This window comes from Melopsittacus undulatus, chromosome 5, assembly GCF_012275295.1.
Source record: "Melopsittacus undulatus isolate bMelUnd1 chromosome 5, bMelUnd1.mat.Z, whole genome shotgun sequence".
Lineage (NCBI taxonomy): Eukaryota > Metazoa > Chordata > Aves > Psittaciformes > Psittaculidae > Melopsittacus > Melopsittacus undulatus.
The window spans coordinates 69,411,197-69,426,060 of NC_047531.1; the positions used below are offsets into that span (position 1 = coordinate 69,411,197).

General features: G+C 38.3%; 1 protein-coding gene across 1 annotated transcript in view; it reads left to right on the top strand.

Annotated features, from left to right (window-relative positions):
- ACSS3 (acyl-CoA synthetase short chain family member 3) overlaps nt 1–14,864 on the top strand; it is an 82,196-nt gene that overhangs the window by 25,846 nt on the left and 41,486 nt on the right. The window contains exons 4-7 of the mRNA XM_034063063.1: nt 252–392; nt 1,795–1,875; nt 1,957–2,052; nt 13,224–13,375. Of these exons, the coding sequence (XP_033918954.1) occupies nt 252–392; nt 1,795–1,875; nt 1,957–2,052; nt 13,224–13,375 (470 nt within the window). The remainder of the gene's footprint in view (nt 1–251; nt 393–1,794; nt 1,876–1,956; nt 2,053–13,223; nt 13,376–14,864) is intronic.

Consider the following 14,864-nt stretch of genomic DNA (forward strand, 5'->3'; position numbering starts at 1 on the left):
TGTTAACTTCCAAATGTGAATGTAGTGCAGATGCCTTTTCCCTTTTACAAGTGAAATGTTTAGTATATTTGTTGTACTTTGTTTTTTTCATTTGATGGGAGAACTTTATATTCATAAGATTGAAATAATAAATACAACAAATGCAGGAGAGAAATTACTGCACAGAATATTTAATAGTACGTGTTTGTTCACTCAATTTCATTTACTCTATCTGTTTTTCTTTCAACAATTTTCTATTTGTCAATGGACAGGGCCGTGTTCGTCATACCCCAGGTCGCGATCTTGACTGGGAAGAAGAGCTTGCCAGAGCACAGTGTTGTAAATGTGTCCCTGTTCCCTCAGATCATCCACTTTATATTCTGTATACATCTGGAACAACGGGCTTGCCTAAGGTAAAGGACTATCTGTAGTCTGTTTCTGAGTTCCAGTTGAGAAAATATTTAATTAAAGAGGTTGAAAATGTTTGCCAGAGCTCAGCGGTATAAATGATAAGCATTGCTAGAAATGGTTTAATCGCATTTATTCATATTTCACTACTTTACAGTCAGTGTCAATGAATAAATCATGTTTATTTAAATAGTACTACTATAAAGATAAACTACATTTACTTCAAGATGTTTGTACGATACAAACTTTTCAGGATGGCAGAATGTCTTTTATCCATTAATATCTCCTGTGTTTTAACTGTTTTGGATGAGCGAAGTCTGGTCACTTAATGGCAAGATTAGTTAATATATCACTTGTGTGATAATATTTATTGTTGAATAGTCTTTGCTTCTTCATTATTTACATATTAGCTAATCTAAGTAAGATGTAGTGTATGACATTACACATTAAATGGATTTAAGCATGTTCTGAAAGCTCATGTTACTGAACAGTTCTGAGAACATAATTCCCACAAAAATGAAAGTTTTGCTTGAGTAAGTGAAAATTAACATAGGACATTCTTTGAAAATGTTTGCTTCTAAAATGTCAATTAGTCTTAATGACCTATTTTTTAAAGAGCTTATTTTTAAAGCAAACTTGAGTGTTTGCTTGGTACTTACAATCCTCTTTTAAAGACAAGCTGAATATAATGTTCTAGCAGTGTTCTCACCACCAGAAATTCGGAGGCAGTACCACACATCACTGGATAAGGCAGTGCTTACAGTATTACTAGAAAATTGTTTAATGTGTCTTATAAAGTTCAGAATCTTTGGGGAGGTAAAGGAAAACAAACATAAGTTTTGCCAAAAAGACCTGTCTCTGCTTTTTCCTTGAATGTGGGTGCTTTAAAGCAACATATGTATCATATTGTCAAAAGGTCCAAGACAGGATCCTTTGTTACAATAGGTACTTTCCTTGACTATTAGTTTGAGAATGCAGTATATCAGAGATAAAAGTTCTCAGGAATTTACTTCACTGTGTTGTCTGTCCAGAGAAAAAGACAGGCATCTTTGACAAATCATGCTTCTAAAATGACGATTGTCAAGTAGTTGACTAAATATTTGTACATCCAATTTTTATGAGAGAATTCTAGTTTTGTTAGTCTGAAAACTCTTGTCATTTAGACCTTGGGTTGGGTTTTTATGTATGTTTTATTGTATGTTTGCTTATTTGTTTGCTTGTTTTCCAAAACGTTCTGTAGTAGGAATGCTAGCACAAGCATAGTTGGAGTGGATCCTTTCCTTAAATGAGAATTATTGAATCTCTGCAATGTTAAGTCTGTTGCTGCTAAAAGCCTAGAATTTAATAGAAGACAGGAATATCATTGCATCCTTCAAATGATCTCAAATCTTCAAATTTCTCATTTAGGGTGTTGTCAGGCCAACAGGTGGCTATGCAGTTATGCTGAACTGGACAATGTCAGCTATATATGGACTGAAACCTGGTGAGGTAATTCTGTTTAAATGCCATGTAAATGTTTTTTGAACTCCTCTTAAAAGTTCCTCACTTTTTTTTTTTCTCTCACTTTAGGTGTGGTGGGCAGCTTCTGATTTAGGCTGGGTTGTTGGTCATTCCTATATTTGCTATGGGCCTCTCCTTCATGGGAATACTACAGTTTTGTATGAGGTATGATCCATTCTTAAAAGACAGCGTCTCCTCCAGTCAATGATCCTGTTTACACCTTTCTATTCTTCATGCCATGGATTTTTTAATTGGGTGTATATCTTCAGTGCTTATACTCTCCTGTCTATTACAGCAGTTCTTAAGGAAAACTTACTTCATCTTTATCCTTCAATCTTTTCTACCTTCAAACTTTTCTACCTCCTGATGATGGTCAGGAGGACAAGGAACTCCAAAACAACAGACCCAGAAATGCCAGATGGTGGAGAGTACCTGTGCTGCTGATGTTTCAGCCAGAGGCCATTAGACTACCTTTATTGTGGATCTAGGAGAGTATGTTGTGTTTTGCATGTCTGGAGATGACAAATCCTTACTGGGCCTGAGCTGGAGGCAATTGGGAGCTCTATGGTTAGAGCCAGAACTTCTAAGAAGACTCTCTTCTTTTTTCTTTCTACCACTCAAGGCACCTGAGTCAAGACTCAGATCATATTCAGGGCTTGGTCTTTCTCCTTTGGGGATGAAACTCTGTGGGATGGAGAGTAAAGCAGTCCAACTAGAGTGGCCTGCTGCATCCTAACTTTTGTGCTCAAAAAAACAATCATGCTGCCTTAATGTCGTTATTTTTTTCAGAACTTCTTGTTGATTCTCTAATCCCCAGGGAAGAAGATACAATATTGCTTGAACCATCTTCTTTATTCTTTAGGGAGTAAATCCAGTACCCATCAGTGGCAGTGAAAGACATTTTATGTAAAAGCACTGACATTGTTAGCTTTCAAGCATGCTGAGACTTGGTCGTCTGCATTCATTCTGGGTATATCCCAACTTCTCTGACACTGTGCAGCATGATGTCCCCCTAGTAATTGTTCTGTGTTTTTCAGTGGTCCTAGAGGCAGAAGTTGTTTTAATTCTGGCATCATGGCATGTTGATCACCTCTGTTGAGTTGCAGTGGTAATTAGAAACTTGTGAACCATTAAGGGAAATCCAATGGTAACTCATAGCATACAGTATCTGCAAAAGTATAGTGAATGTACTGGATTCTGAGGACATGAAAAAGCTTGTGAAACAAGCTTTGACGATGCTGTGGATATAGCAATTGGTAGAGCACCATCTGTACCTAGTGCTTCTGGAGCAGGAAATCAGCATAGCATTGTGGAAACATACTGTTTTACAGACCATCATAGGTGCAAAAGTTACGCATAAGGAAATGGATATTATGATGGAACTTTCTCTATGTTCCTGCTGTTATACCATATAACTAAAGATGACCATAGTAGAACAGAAAGGCTGAGATGTGTTTCACTGTTACAAACTCAAACACTACTGTTGGTGGGTGTTGATGCTGGGATTATGCCTGAACTTTGCGTATATAAGTTTCTTAAGCCTGAGGATACTGAAGAAGAATGGACAGTTGTAGTAAAGTAAGGTTGCCTCCAAAACTGATTAGAAGCCCCTATGTCAGACACTACAGAATGGGCTTGCTGCATCCTGTTTTGGAAGTTAAAGGTATACTTACTGCTCAAAGTTCACTCTCTTTATAAACTTAGAAGAGAGATTCTCACAAGCACAAGATGTCTCTTGAAGTGGGTCAAGAATCCTCAAGTCCAGAAAAGCAGTGGTTATTAGGGGGACAGCTACATGATATTTCAAATCACAGCAGTAGTGCAGTTCTGAAATAAGTCTTCTGATTGTCCTTGCTTATTGATTTGGTTCCCAGAGTGATTTTAGATATGTGAATGACATTGCAGAGAAAGCTAAGGCAGAAGTTTTGCCACATGGGTTAAAAGGATAGGATCCAATGAGCAGGACTGGACTGCTGAGAAGTTTTTCAGGACGAATGAAAAGTACGCATGCCAACAGAAAGCTTTAAAACTGTCAAGAGTTCCCAACTTATTCTGAAGTACCTCTGGTGCTTGCAGAAGGGCAGATGGCATGTGTGACTCCATATTTGCTAATGACTGCCTGCTTGCTAGTGACTTTCAGCTGCTGTTATTTCTCCCAAGCTTTTGCTTCTACTTCACCAGTGCTATTTCTTTTGTTGTTTCTCCTTTCTGAACACTTTTCGTATGATTTTATTAAAATTATTCCTCCTTTCCTACTGCTGCATTTTACCATAGTGACAACTGTTGCACTGGCCTTCCAGAATATTGTTGAAGGGGCAACCTGGAGCTTGATCATATGCTCTGAAAGGCACAGAAGTTTCTCCAGCAGATACACCACCCTGTTGCTAATTTCAAGCCAGCTGCAGAGAGGGAGAGGACTGACAAGCAGCGCTGAGTTCATTTCAAATAGATGAAAATAAAACCATGCTTTAGAGATGGCATGGTGCATGTGTCCCTACCACAAAGGTCTTGAACAGATCGTCAGGGGAAGGAAGAACACTCCAGCAAGGCAACTGCTCAAGAGGACATCCACATCCTTAGTCCAGGACCTACAGTCCTTGATAACATGCCTTGATAACAGCTGTCCTAGACTTCTGTACAAAACGCTAGCCACACTGTCTCTTCCTCTCCTCAAATGATGTGTATAAAGGACCTACCTTGTGGTAGTGCTGCTGGTACTTCTGGCCACATGTATCCTGTTCCTGCCCTGTAATTAACCCTGCACTTGCACAGCAAATACCATTTAGGATGATACCATTTCTTTGAAATGCAGTAGTTAATGTAGTGGTTGTTGGCAATATGTTATATCTTCTTCTGCCTCTTCTTCTCCACAAATATTGTAAGGGAAAGGGCACTACAGATAGGGTAAGGCATGGTTGAATTAGCCAGGTTTACCCAAAACAAATGGATAGAATGCAGCAAGGGAGTATGTGAAGCACACAAGTGTGGTGGAGGGGAAAACTGAGGACAGAGAGAAGTACTGGTTAGCACTTTTGTTTAATCATTGTATAACATTTATCAGATTGAAAGATATTGATGACCAGTGATATTCCTTCAATCCCACTGCATGCACTCCTGAATGCTCAGTGGGCTGATGACTGTCTTCAGCTAAGGATCATACAAGGGCCTGACACAAGTGGGTTGCTGGATGCCTCACGGAGAGAGCAGACCTGTGCATACAGCCTTCATGCTCCAGCAGCTGGAGAAAACTTAAGCAAATGGCTATTCTTACTTTGAATCTCATTGTACCTTCTGTCCAAGGAGTTTACTGACCTGCTTACTTTCAGTGTTCAGCATCAATGGTTGCAATGAATGTATTACTGAAATACTGATTCAGAGAGTATCTGCAGTGCAACTATGGCAATAAAATGAGCCATTTGTCTGAGTATTGCATATACATGGCTCTTTTTTTATGGGTTTCTGATGTGCTAATCTGGTGGAATATGCTTGTTTCTGTGACTTTGCAAATCAGCTCACTGTGGTACTTTTGAAAGCTTTTGAGTCAATGACAAGTGTCAGCTTGCTGATTGCAGGAGTGGTGCTTGGTTCTTAGTGCACATACAAGTTCTGAAGGACATTAGGAAGCAAGTTGATTTGTAGGACATTGCAACTTAAAAGGAATCAGAAGAGGAGGAAAGCATTTGTTTAAAAGCAGTAGCCAAAATCCTAGGAAAAGAAAAGGCAGAATTCAAGAGGAACAGGTGAGAGAATTATGTTAAACTCATGAGGTAGACTCTTTTGCAGAAAGGATTCCTCAGTAACTAAATATATCTTTATTTATGTGGAAAAGGGAGTGCAGTAAATTTATCACAGTTCATATGTTCAAATGCATAACTTGTATAGATGGATAAAAATGTTCAGAAGAACTAGCACTGTATACACTGGGTGTCTGAAATTGCAAATAATTCCAGACACAGAGGTGGTTTTGTGATGGTTTGTAGTGCACGTGTACATGCTGTATGCTGTCCTATACCTTTTGCTCGTTCCAGAGGTCACGCTTACTGGATTCTTCCTGTGTGGTATTCCTTTATGTAGGGCAAGCATGAATACATCTGTGAGAACTCTTAAAAGTTCACTAAATAATGTGGGGATTGATTTTAATATCTTAAGTTATGTAGGCTCTTAGCTAACTACTTAGGAAATAAAGTGATCACTGCAATGATATTTATATTGTATATAAAAACATAATTTTTCTTGTGAAGAAGAGAAACAGTGTCTGAATACTCTTTTCTGCATTATTGTGGTGCAGAAGAGGTCACTGTGAACAAGAGAAACAAACTTTGGCTCTGAAAGACTCCCTGAAGTATGCATGGCTTTGCATACTGAAGCATTCGGTTTGCATTTCTCACCTGCTTTTTCCTGAGGTGAAAGGGTGAGGAAGAACAAGTTGTGTGCTGCTCTTAAATCCCACAGGATTCCTTTTGTCCTTCTCCTGTCAGGTTGGTAACAATCTTTGCTTTTACATCTCTTTGCTGTTACATCTCTGTAGTATGTAAAGACCATGTGAAATCTTTGGAAATTCAGTATCCTTAAGCAAAAACACACTGCTACTTATTTTGAGCTTGTTCTTTTGCCTATAAATGAAAGCTTAAGAGAATGTGCAGACATTTCTGTAAGCTGTATTTAAGTACTAGCATGACATCCTTCAATCTTGAATCTACTTTACCAGCAAATTAAATTATTTGTATAGGTAATCAGAATTAATAAGTCTGTTTGAGATTTATGAAGCAGAAATATACTTCAGGAAAAGAATATTCTGTTCTTCGCTGATCTTATAGTTAATGACATATTTTGTGTTAAATATTATGGACCAGTATGTGACATTAATTTTCTGGTGTATGGCCTCAACATAAGTTAAAAATCTTTACTTTCTTTCTTTGCTTGGATTTACTCACACAGAATAGATCTTTGGGCAAAACTAAGAGAGGTACAAGGACAGCACAGGGCTGCACCTTCTCGGGTCATCTGTTACTTACATCTGTTACCTACATCTGTTATTAACTCTGCAGTACATAATAGTCCTCTAGTTAGGGTCACTGCTTTTTTTGCAGCATGAAATAGTAGACTGTCAACTGTTTTGACTAAAGACTTTGTAGACTGAATTCTTACTTGTAGGAGTGTGAGAAATCTCAGTGTATGCTGCTAAGAGCAGCTCCTTATAGTGTCAGTGTATCATACATGTGCATATGCAGGTGGGTGTTCATAAAGGTAAGCCTATAGGGTGTGTAAGTATACCTATTATAGGTAGTAATCTCTTTCTCCTTCTGTTCTGAATGTATTGATACTAAATGTTTGAGTTAGGCTGAAATTTGGGGAAGAAAGAAATTGAGTTCCTTAGGCTGAAATTTGGGGAAGAAAGAAATTGAGTTCTTTTCTAGGCCAATTTACCTTACGTTGGATACTTTTCAAACCCCACCTTCATATTTATTTCATCTCTAGGTGCTCAGTATAGTTCTAGTAAGTTTTTTTTGGGCTTCAGTGGCTTCAGGATCTCTATGGATAATTAAACAGAGAATTGCAGTTATAAATGAGTTTCACTAGAAAAATAGAAGTGAAATAGTAAAATAATTATAGAAAATAGTTTTTATTCCTTTTCAAGTTTAATTCTGTTATAAAAGAGTTCAATTTTCTAGTCTGCCTGGCAAAACCCCAGTGATTTCCCATTAAATTTATTTTAGGGCTAGGGACCACTGAGATTGACTTCTCTGATATTCTCAATAACAAAGAGCGAAAACTTCATGCAGTAGCAGAAATGTACATTTATAGAATCAAATATATTAGCTTGAGTATTAAATTGCTATAATCTAATTAATGTTTGAACACTTAATAGACGTTAATTAGATTCTTCTTTCCAAAGGGACCTAAACTTATCACCACTACACTAGTTTAGAAGAGGAATGCCGTATGAGAAAAATGGCACTTTCTTGGAGATAAGGAAAAGAGTTTGATAATTTTACAGTACCCGGTTTTGACCACTGATGCACAGGGCCACCTTAAAATCATCGCATGAATTGTCAGAATGACTGCAATGAAAAGGTTTTCATTCTAGCAAGTGCAGGGTAAGACAAGGAGGAATGGTGAGGAAAGTGATGAATTCTGTAAGCAGTCTCTGCTACATAGTTGTTGTACAGTGAAGTTTTATCTCTGGGCAAATGCGTGGGGATCAAGATGGTTATTGTCATTATAAAGGCACCTCTAAATTTAAGATGTATTGCTTTGGGAAAATCAATAGAGTAAAACCCCTATTTCTTTAACAGCATAAAGAAAAAACAGAGTTAATATCTGTTTAACCCACAGATCTGCTTTGTTTGAATGATTTTTTGCACTTGGTGAGAGCACTATTCAACAGTGTATTTCCCCTTTTTCTTTCTCTGGGGTACCACCAAACAAGTCTTCAGAGAATGTTTATGAGTGTCTGAAGATGTGCCATCAGTGTCATCTTTTAGAGGGTTAGAAATAATATTTACAAACAGAATAGTGTATAATTTTTCCTCTGCTCAGAAGACTCTCTTAACAGTGACTATTCATAAATTTGTAGTCAGTTTCCTAAATGATTGTCTAATGATAGGTTTTGCATTAGGAAGTGTCAATATGCTGTTTAGGAGAAAGAACACCTCATCCGTTTTGCCTAGGGACAACCACCACTGAATATAAACTGTGCTGACTTCATATCCTCACTCCTTAATGTGACTTGTTTATTTTTAAATGACTTAGTAGGTGACAACTTGTCATTTTAACAATTGCTATGGAAACTGTGCTTCCAGTTTTTACTTGCTGTAACAGCACTGTCAGGAATGTGAAAACACTGATGAATTCTTCTGAATACAGCAAGGTTTGTTGGTTTTGGTTGGTTGGTTGTTTGTTTTGTTTGTTTTTTTTTGTTTGTTTTTTTTTTTGTTTTGTTTTAAATATATAATCTGTCCTGGGCTGTTTTTCTCCAAGGCATGACACATTTCAGCTATAAATAAGCTACTTGAAGTCTCGCAGCCCACTCTGTGTTGTTCTTGCTAATGGGATCACAAGCTGTAAAGCAACAGGGCAGCATGAAGAGAAAATCTAGCTACTACCTGTGGTCCTGTGGTACCAGGAAAAGGACAGCATTGTAGTTCCTGTGCTTAGGACTTCAAATTGGAGCTAAGGTAATGAAAAAGATGTACACACTTGCAAGGAGCCATTCATTAAGGACTTCATTTGAGTGGTCTAGGACAGAGGAGGAACTATTGTCCCACACATGGCTATTTCAAGATGTTGTGCTCATGCAACCATCCTCACCATGCTCACTGGGGTCCTCACAGTGCCTGCTGTTGCAGCAAATTTGCAGGGTACACAGCAGCAATAGGCTTCAAATTAGTTTCATTTGGCCCAGTTTTTGGAGGCGTCCATCCTTCCTTACAGCCATTATTATCAGCTTACAAAGCAAGCACTGTCTCCGAAGTTTGCCAGTTTTGTGATCTTTCTGCCATCATCCATACTGATTTTATTTGTGGAGCAAATTCTGTAGGATGTATCCTCTCAAGTCCCTAGTGAGGTTTTGTTTGGCAGCAGGGTCAGCAGCAGAAGAATGAGTGTTTCTGTGAACAAACTTTTTGAATCCTGATATGACAGGATTTTGAGGATGCTTTGGCATCAGCAGGTTTTAGTGCCAATGAGTTCCATGTATAGTATTTGCTATGCAGAGAGAATTTCCTCCTCATAATTTTGAATTTATCCTTAATTGAAGAGCCCCTTGTTGGGGATCAGGCCTAATGGGAATTGCTGCATTGCGGTTATTTTATTGTAGCTCCTTTTACATGCCTTTCCTCAAGTAATTCATCTCAGTGACTTCTGATTTTCCCCATAGAGCTTTTCTATCCCCTTGATCATTCTTGCCGCCTGACTATGAAACTTCTTTCATAATCATGTATTATATGACAACACATTCTGCCTCAGGATGGCTGCTCAGCTGGTTGAAATCTGATAAATACTAAATCTAGGTACTTCCAGAAAGATGTGCCTATCTGTCTGTCTCAGAGTCTCTTGGTATGTTATTAAATTAAAGCCTTTTCTACTTGAATCCTCCTAGCTGATGCAACAAATATCTGTTTCTACTCTTCTTTTTTTAAATCAGTTGAGGCAGATCACTCTTTCTGTCTTGTTTTTGTTTACCATGCCCTCAGTTCCTCCTAATCCCAGATATTACTGCAAATATTGCACTATTGATGCAAATACCGAATAGCAACAGGTCTTGAAATAATCCCTGCAGAAATCCAGTGGAAGCATCTCCCTTGCTCATAGTCCCCAACTGACTCAGCAATCTGTCAGCACATTGTGAATTCAATTACCCTGTGCCTTATTGTTTATATTGCTAACTTTTTAAAAATCAGAATTGCATATGGTAATAAGCCTCTCATGGCATCTCGCAGTACTTCTTACAATTTTTGTATAATAAATAATAACTTTCTTTGGCAATATTATTTGTAGTTTTTTTGGGCTCTGAAATGAAGTTGCACTGTCTCAGATTTGTTTTGCTCATGTAGGTTTTTGTTTATACATTTGCTAAACTATGACCAGCTGCTGAGGCACCAGGGAAGTTTTTCTGCAGAATCAGTAAGAATATGTTACAAATGGGCTTTTTTTTTTTTCCTTCTTCTTTCCTCCCCTACATGAGTATTCTAAGTGTTGTCTTATTCTTTGGGTATTATTTCCTATCATCTGTCAGATGAAATGTCTCTTCCTTTCCTTCTACCGTTTGTGTTTTATTTGTTTTTCTCCTAGATTTGAGGATGGTACTTCTCCAAACCAAAGCTGCTGTAGCTTATGTGTGACATATAAATATCAACCTGTCACACTCCTGTATGCCTACCCACGTACTACTGAAGGTGTAGTTGTTTGTGTTGAAGATGGGCTCAGGCTCAGGCTTGGGTTTGAGCTTGGGCATTCTGGAAGTGTGAGACACAGTCTCAGCTGCAGTGTAGCTTGAGCCAGGGATCAAGAGTGAGGGCCTGAGCATAAGCTGCCTCTCAAGGAAGGGGGAGCTTCTGTCAGCTCTTCTCACAGCTGCTATTTTCCTGATGATCTGATCCAAAGTTACACAGCTGCACCCTAGCAAACCTGGCCTTGAGCTCTGGCAGCCAAGCCCCTGTCAGGGAGTGGGCATGATGAGGGCCAGACACAGCCCCTTTATGGGGTCTGGGCATTTCCATTTTGTTAAAAATAAACCCTGCAGACTAACCAATTTATGGTTGCTCCACAGGTAGGTTTATTTGCTGTGCAAGATGATTGATACCAGTTCAATTACATAATTCATTAATATGAGAAGTTTATGGAAATTTGGATTTTTTCAGTCTCAGACCATTTATTTTATTTAGCATTAGTTAGTGATGTAGGCTTGAGCGCCTGACCAGATGTTTACAGGTCTACAGGTATAATGAACATCACAAGGAGGTGACATGCAACTTGAATAAATAGGTTCATGTACAAATATTGATGAGCACATGAAAGCTGTGGTGAAGAAACCTGCAAGGATGATGTTTCAGTAAGCAAAAAGCATTCTTTTGCATTTCCTTTTCATAATTTGTGTAGGCTGTTAGCAAAAGGATCTTTTTTTGCATTGGTGATATCCCTCCCTGCTACTTGGGCTGGGAACTGTTCCTTTTGTTTATTTTGTCCTAATTTGCTTCTCACTGCCTGCTACAGCCTTAAAAAAAATAATTGTTTTGTTTTGTTTCATTTTGCTATGATGGAATGTCCTCTCACCAGCAGTATTTCACCATAGGGCTCCAAAGTCAATGGTACATATCTCACCTCAGGCATGCTGCATTCTTTGAATCTGCCAAATGGTTTATCAGTGCTCTTGCCAGTGTTCAGGCACAGCTGGATGCAGAGCAAGTGTGGGGAAGGTTGCAGTGGGGAGGGCAGATGGAAGAGAGGCTCATGGGTGAATTTCCATGAGCCTGCATCACAGCCAGCTTGCTGATTTTCCTGTTGGTATGGGTCAGCTAACTTGATTAGTATGTATTTTCATAAAGACATTTTCATGTTAATAATGCCTCATGGTCAGAATAAAAGTAATTTAGTAAATTATTCAAAGTATTCAAATGATTCTCTTAATTTTGTGTCTTGGTAAGATGAAAAGTATTAGAGTTTCATACGCTGTTTCTTTCCTACTGGACCTATTAATCTTTCTATTCCAAATTTGCATTTACACAAGGGTGGTGAAGGTATGAATTTGTATTGTGATGGGTAAGCTGCTGAAAGATGGTGATGTTTCAATAGTGAAACTTTCTCCATGTCTGTGGCTTATTGAATAAAGCATTAAAATTGTGTTTGCAGTATAGAAAGTGTATGTCTCTCCTAACTTGTGTGCTCTGTCAAAGTTCATCTTTCAAGTGTGGCCTTTCTGTTTGAAGAGGTTATGGCAGTACCTGTAGAGCTAAAACTCATTCCACATTAACATCATCTTTTCATAGTTTCAGAACATGTATGGAGCAGTTCATGTACTGCAGTGATTACAAACAGTAGGACTGTGATTTTATGGTCCTATGCCAACTGCTTTTCATATTTACAGCACCACAGAAAAGCAATTTATTATTACCTACTGTTGGATGATTTGTCACATTTGAATACTTCTGTTTAGAGCTCTCTTGACTGTACCCCTTAGCTCAAGACAATGTTTAGTTGTTTTAATAAAGACAGTAATTTAAAAAGAAAAATCCCAACCACAAACAAGACTGCAGTCTGGTAGCACGCTAAACAAGAAAGGGTGTCTTCAGCTTCTCTCTAGGCTTCAGGTAGGGTAGCAGCACAAAGATTCCAAGAAGCCAATTATAAGCAGCTAAATGGGAATTTTCCTAAAATTGAGAGGAAACTTCCAGGGAAGAAAAAGTCCCTTAGGCCTGGGCATGAGAACGTGGCTGCAGTACCACTGTGTCCAGAGGCTGCTAGTTCAATGGGTTTCTGGGTGTTTTACAGGTTGCTTCACAATAAGGGTAGATGTAGACATTACTCCCTCTGCTGCCAGTGTAGTAACAGCTCTTTGTGGCTGCTTTTTCATTCATGTGTCCATTTGTCCTGTATTTCTAAACAGCAGCTAGTGTGTGCTGTGTTCATGGAATAGGTTGTGCCCAAAGCTTGTGAACTTATTTCTACAAGTGAATATGGTCACAGTATTATTATTTTTAACAAAGCCTTCTTCAAAGTACTACTAGGAATTGCTTCTGTTGCAGTGCTACCACTACTGTTACATGTCCAAGCTTTGAACTCTCAAGGAATCATGAAGTATTTTTATCCTGTGACATTTTAAATTATTCTCTCCATAGGGGAAGCCTGTGGGAACGCCAGATGCTGGTGCCTATTTCCGTGTGCTAGCAGAGCATGAAGTAGCTGCCTTCTTTACTTCACCAACTGCAATTAGAGCAATCCGTCAGCAGGACCCTGAGGCAGCCTTGGGAAAGCAGTACTCTCTGAAAAGGTGAACTAAGGATACACTGGAAGTAGTTACTTCCAGAAACAGGCGGGATGAACTAAGAATAGCAGAGTGTCTGGGGTTTTGTCCACTCTGTATAGCATAATTTAAATGTATTCTTGATAGTTTAGGTGTACAGGTATTTGCTTGCAAAATTTATATTGATAGTTCAGAGGACATGAAAGCTGTTTAGAAGTTTATGACTAAAGTTAAGAGCTCTTACTGAGTTAGGATTGCTCGCTCGACCTTAGTTTTACTCCGCTGTGCTTATACCCTGTAATACAGTCTTGGATTACATGATCCTGTACCGTTTTCCCACATGACCTCTCATTTCATTGAGTTCACAGGATATTTAGTGTTTGTTTAATCAGCAGCTAGTCGATGTTTTGTTTATCTCCCCATAATTAAGTTACTGTTTATGGTTATGTGCTATCTTGTACTATTTTTAAGGTGTTTATCACTCTACTATCAGCATGCTTTGACTGAGTTTATCCTCACAAATCCCCTGTGAGATGAGAGAGTGGTTTTATCTGTGTTTTGCAGATGGGAAGCTGAGGAACAAAGAGATTGAGGTCAAAGTCTTTTATTGGTTTTGAATATCCAATCTGAGCCAGTGAACTACCAATGTTTGGGAGTTCTTAGCATTATATGGTTGAAAAATGCATTATTAACATTATATTAATAAAGTGTCTGTCACATTGTCTTGCATCTGTGAATGTTTAGTACTGCTACAGACCAAGTTTCTGTATCTTACACAGAAAATAATCTAAGAATGAAACATGGTTTTAGACCTCATCTAATCTTGCAGCTGAATGATTTGCTCAGCATCAAAGGACTGTGTCAGATTGTATAGGCTGCATTCAGTCATAAGAACATCTTTTATCACGTGTGTCCAAAGAGAAGGGGAAGATGCAAAGCCAAGTAGCTTCATTAGACCTATACATTCTTAATTGTTCAAGAGAGTTTTATTTATTAGTAAGCTGGATTTATTCCTGAGGTATTCATTACAAGTTCATTATTACTTTCTTCCATCTGGTTTGAGTGTTGTCAATCCTTACTCTTCCTTGAAATAGAAAACAAGCTCATTTGAGACCCTAACTGAGGGGAATTGACAGACTCTCCTAATTGACAGACTCAGTTGAGACCCTATTATTCTATGATGTTTATTGACAAGAAAGTGGTTTGGATATAGGAAATTTAATTACTGTTCCTCAGCATTTTTTTAGGCAATGACTAAAATTACTTAGTCTGTCTTTAGAGTATTCATTTAATGAAGGATCTGCTACCGTGCTCTGTAAGTTGTCACATTTTCTGGCCAAATGAGAATTCCAGATAAGAGTCTCCTTGTTGATATCAGTCGCCCCAGATGTAAAGAGGTATTTCATCATTCCTATTCTTATTCAGTGCATAGTTAACGAACTTTTCAGTTTTCTTCAGATTTAGTTGTATCATAATTCACTCAGCTTCAGACTGTGTCATCCACTGGTATGTGACT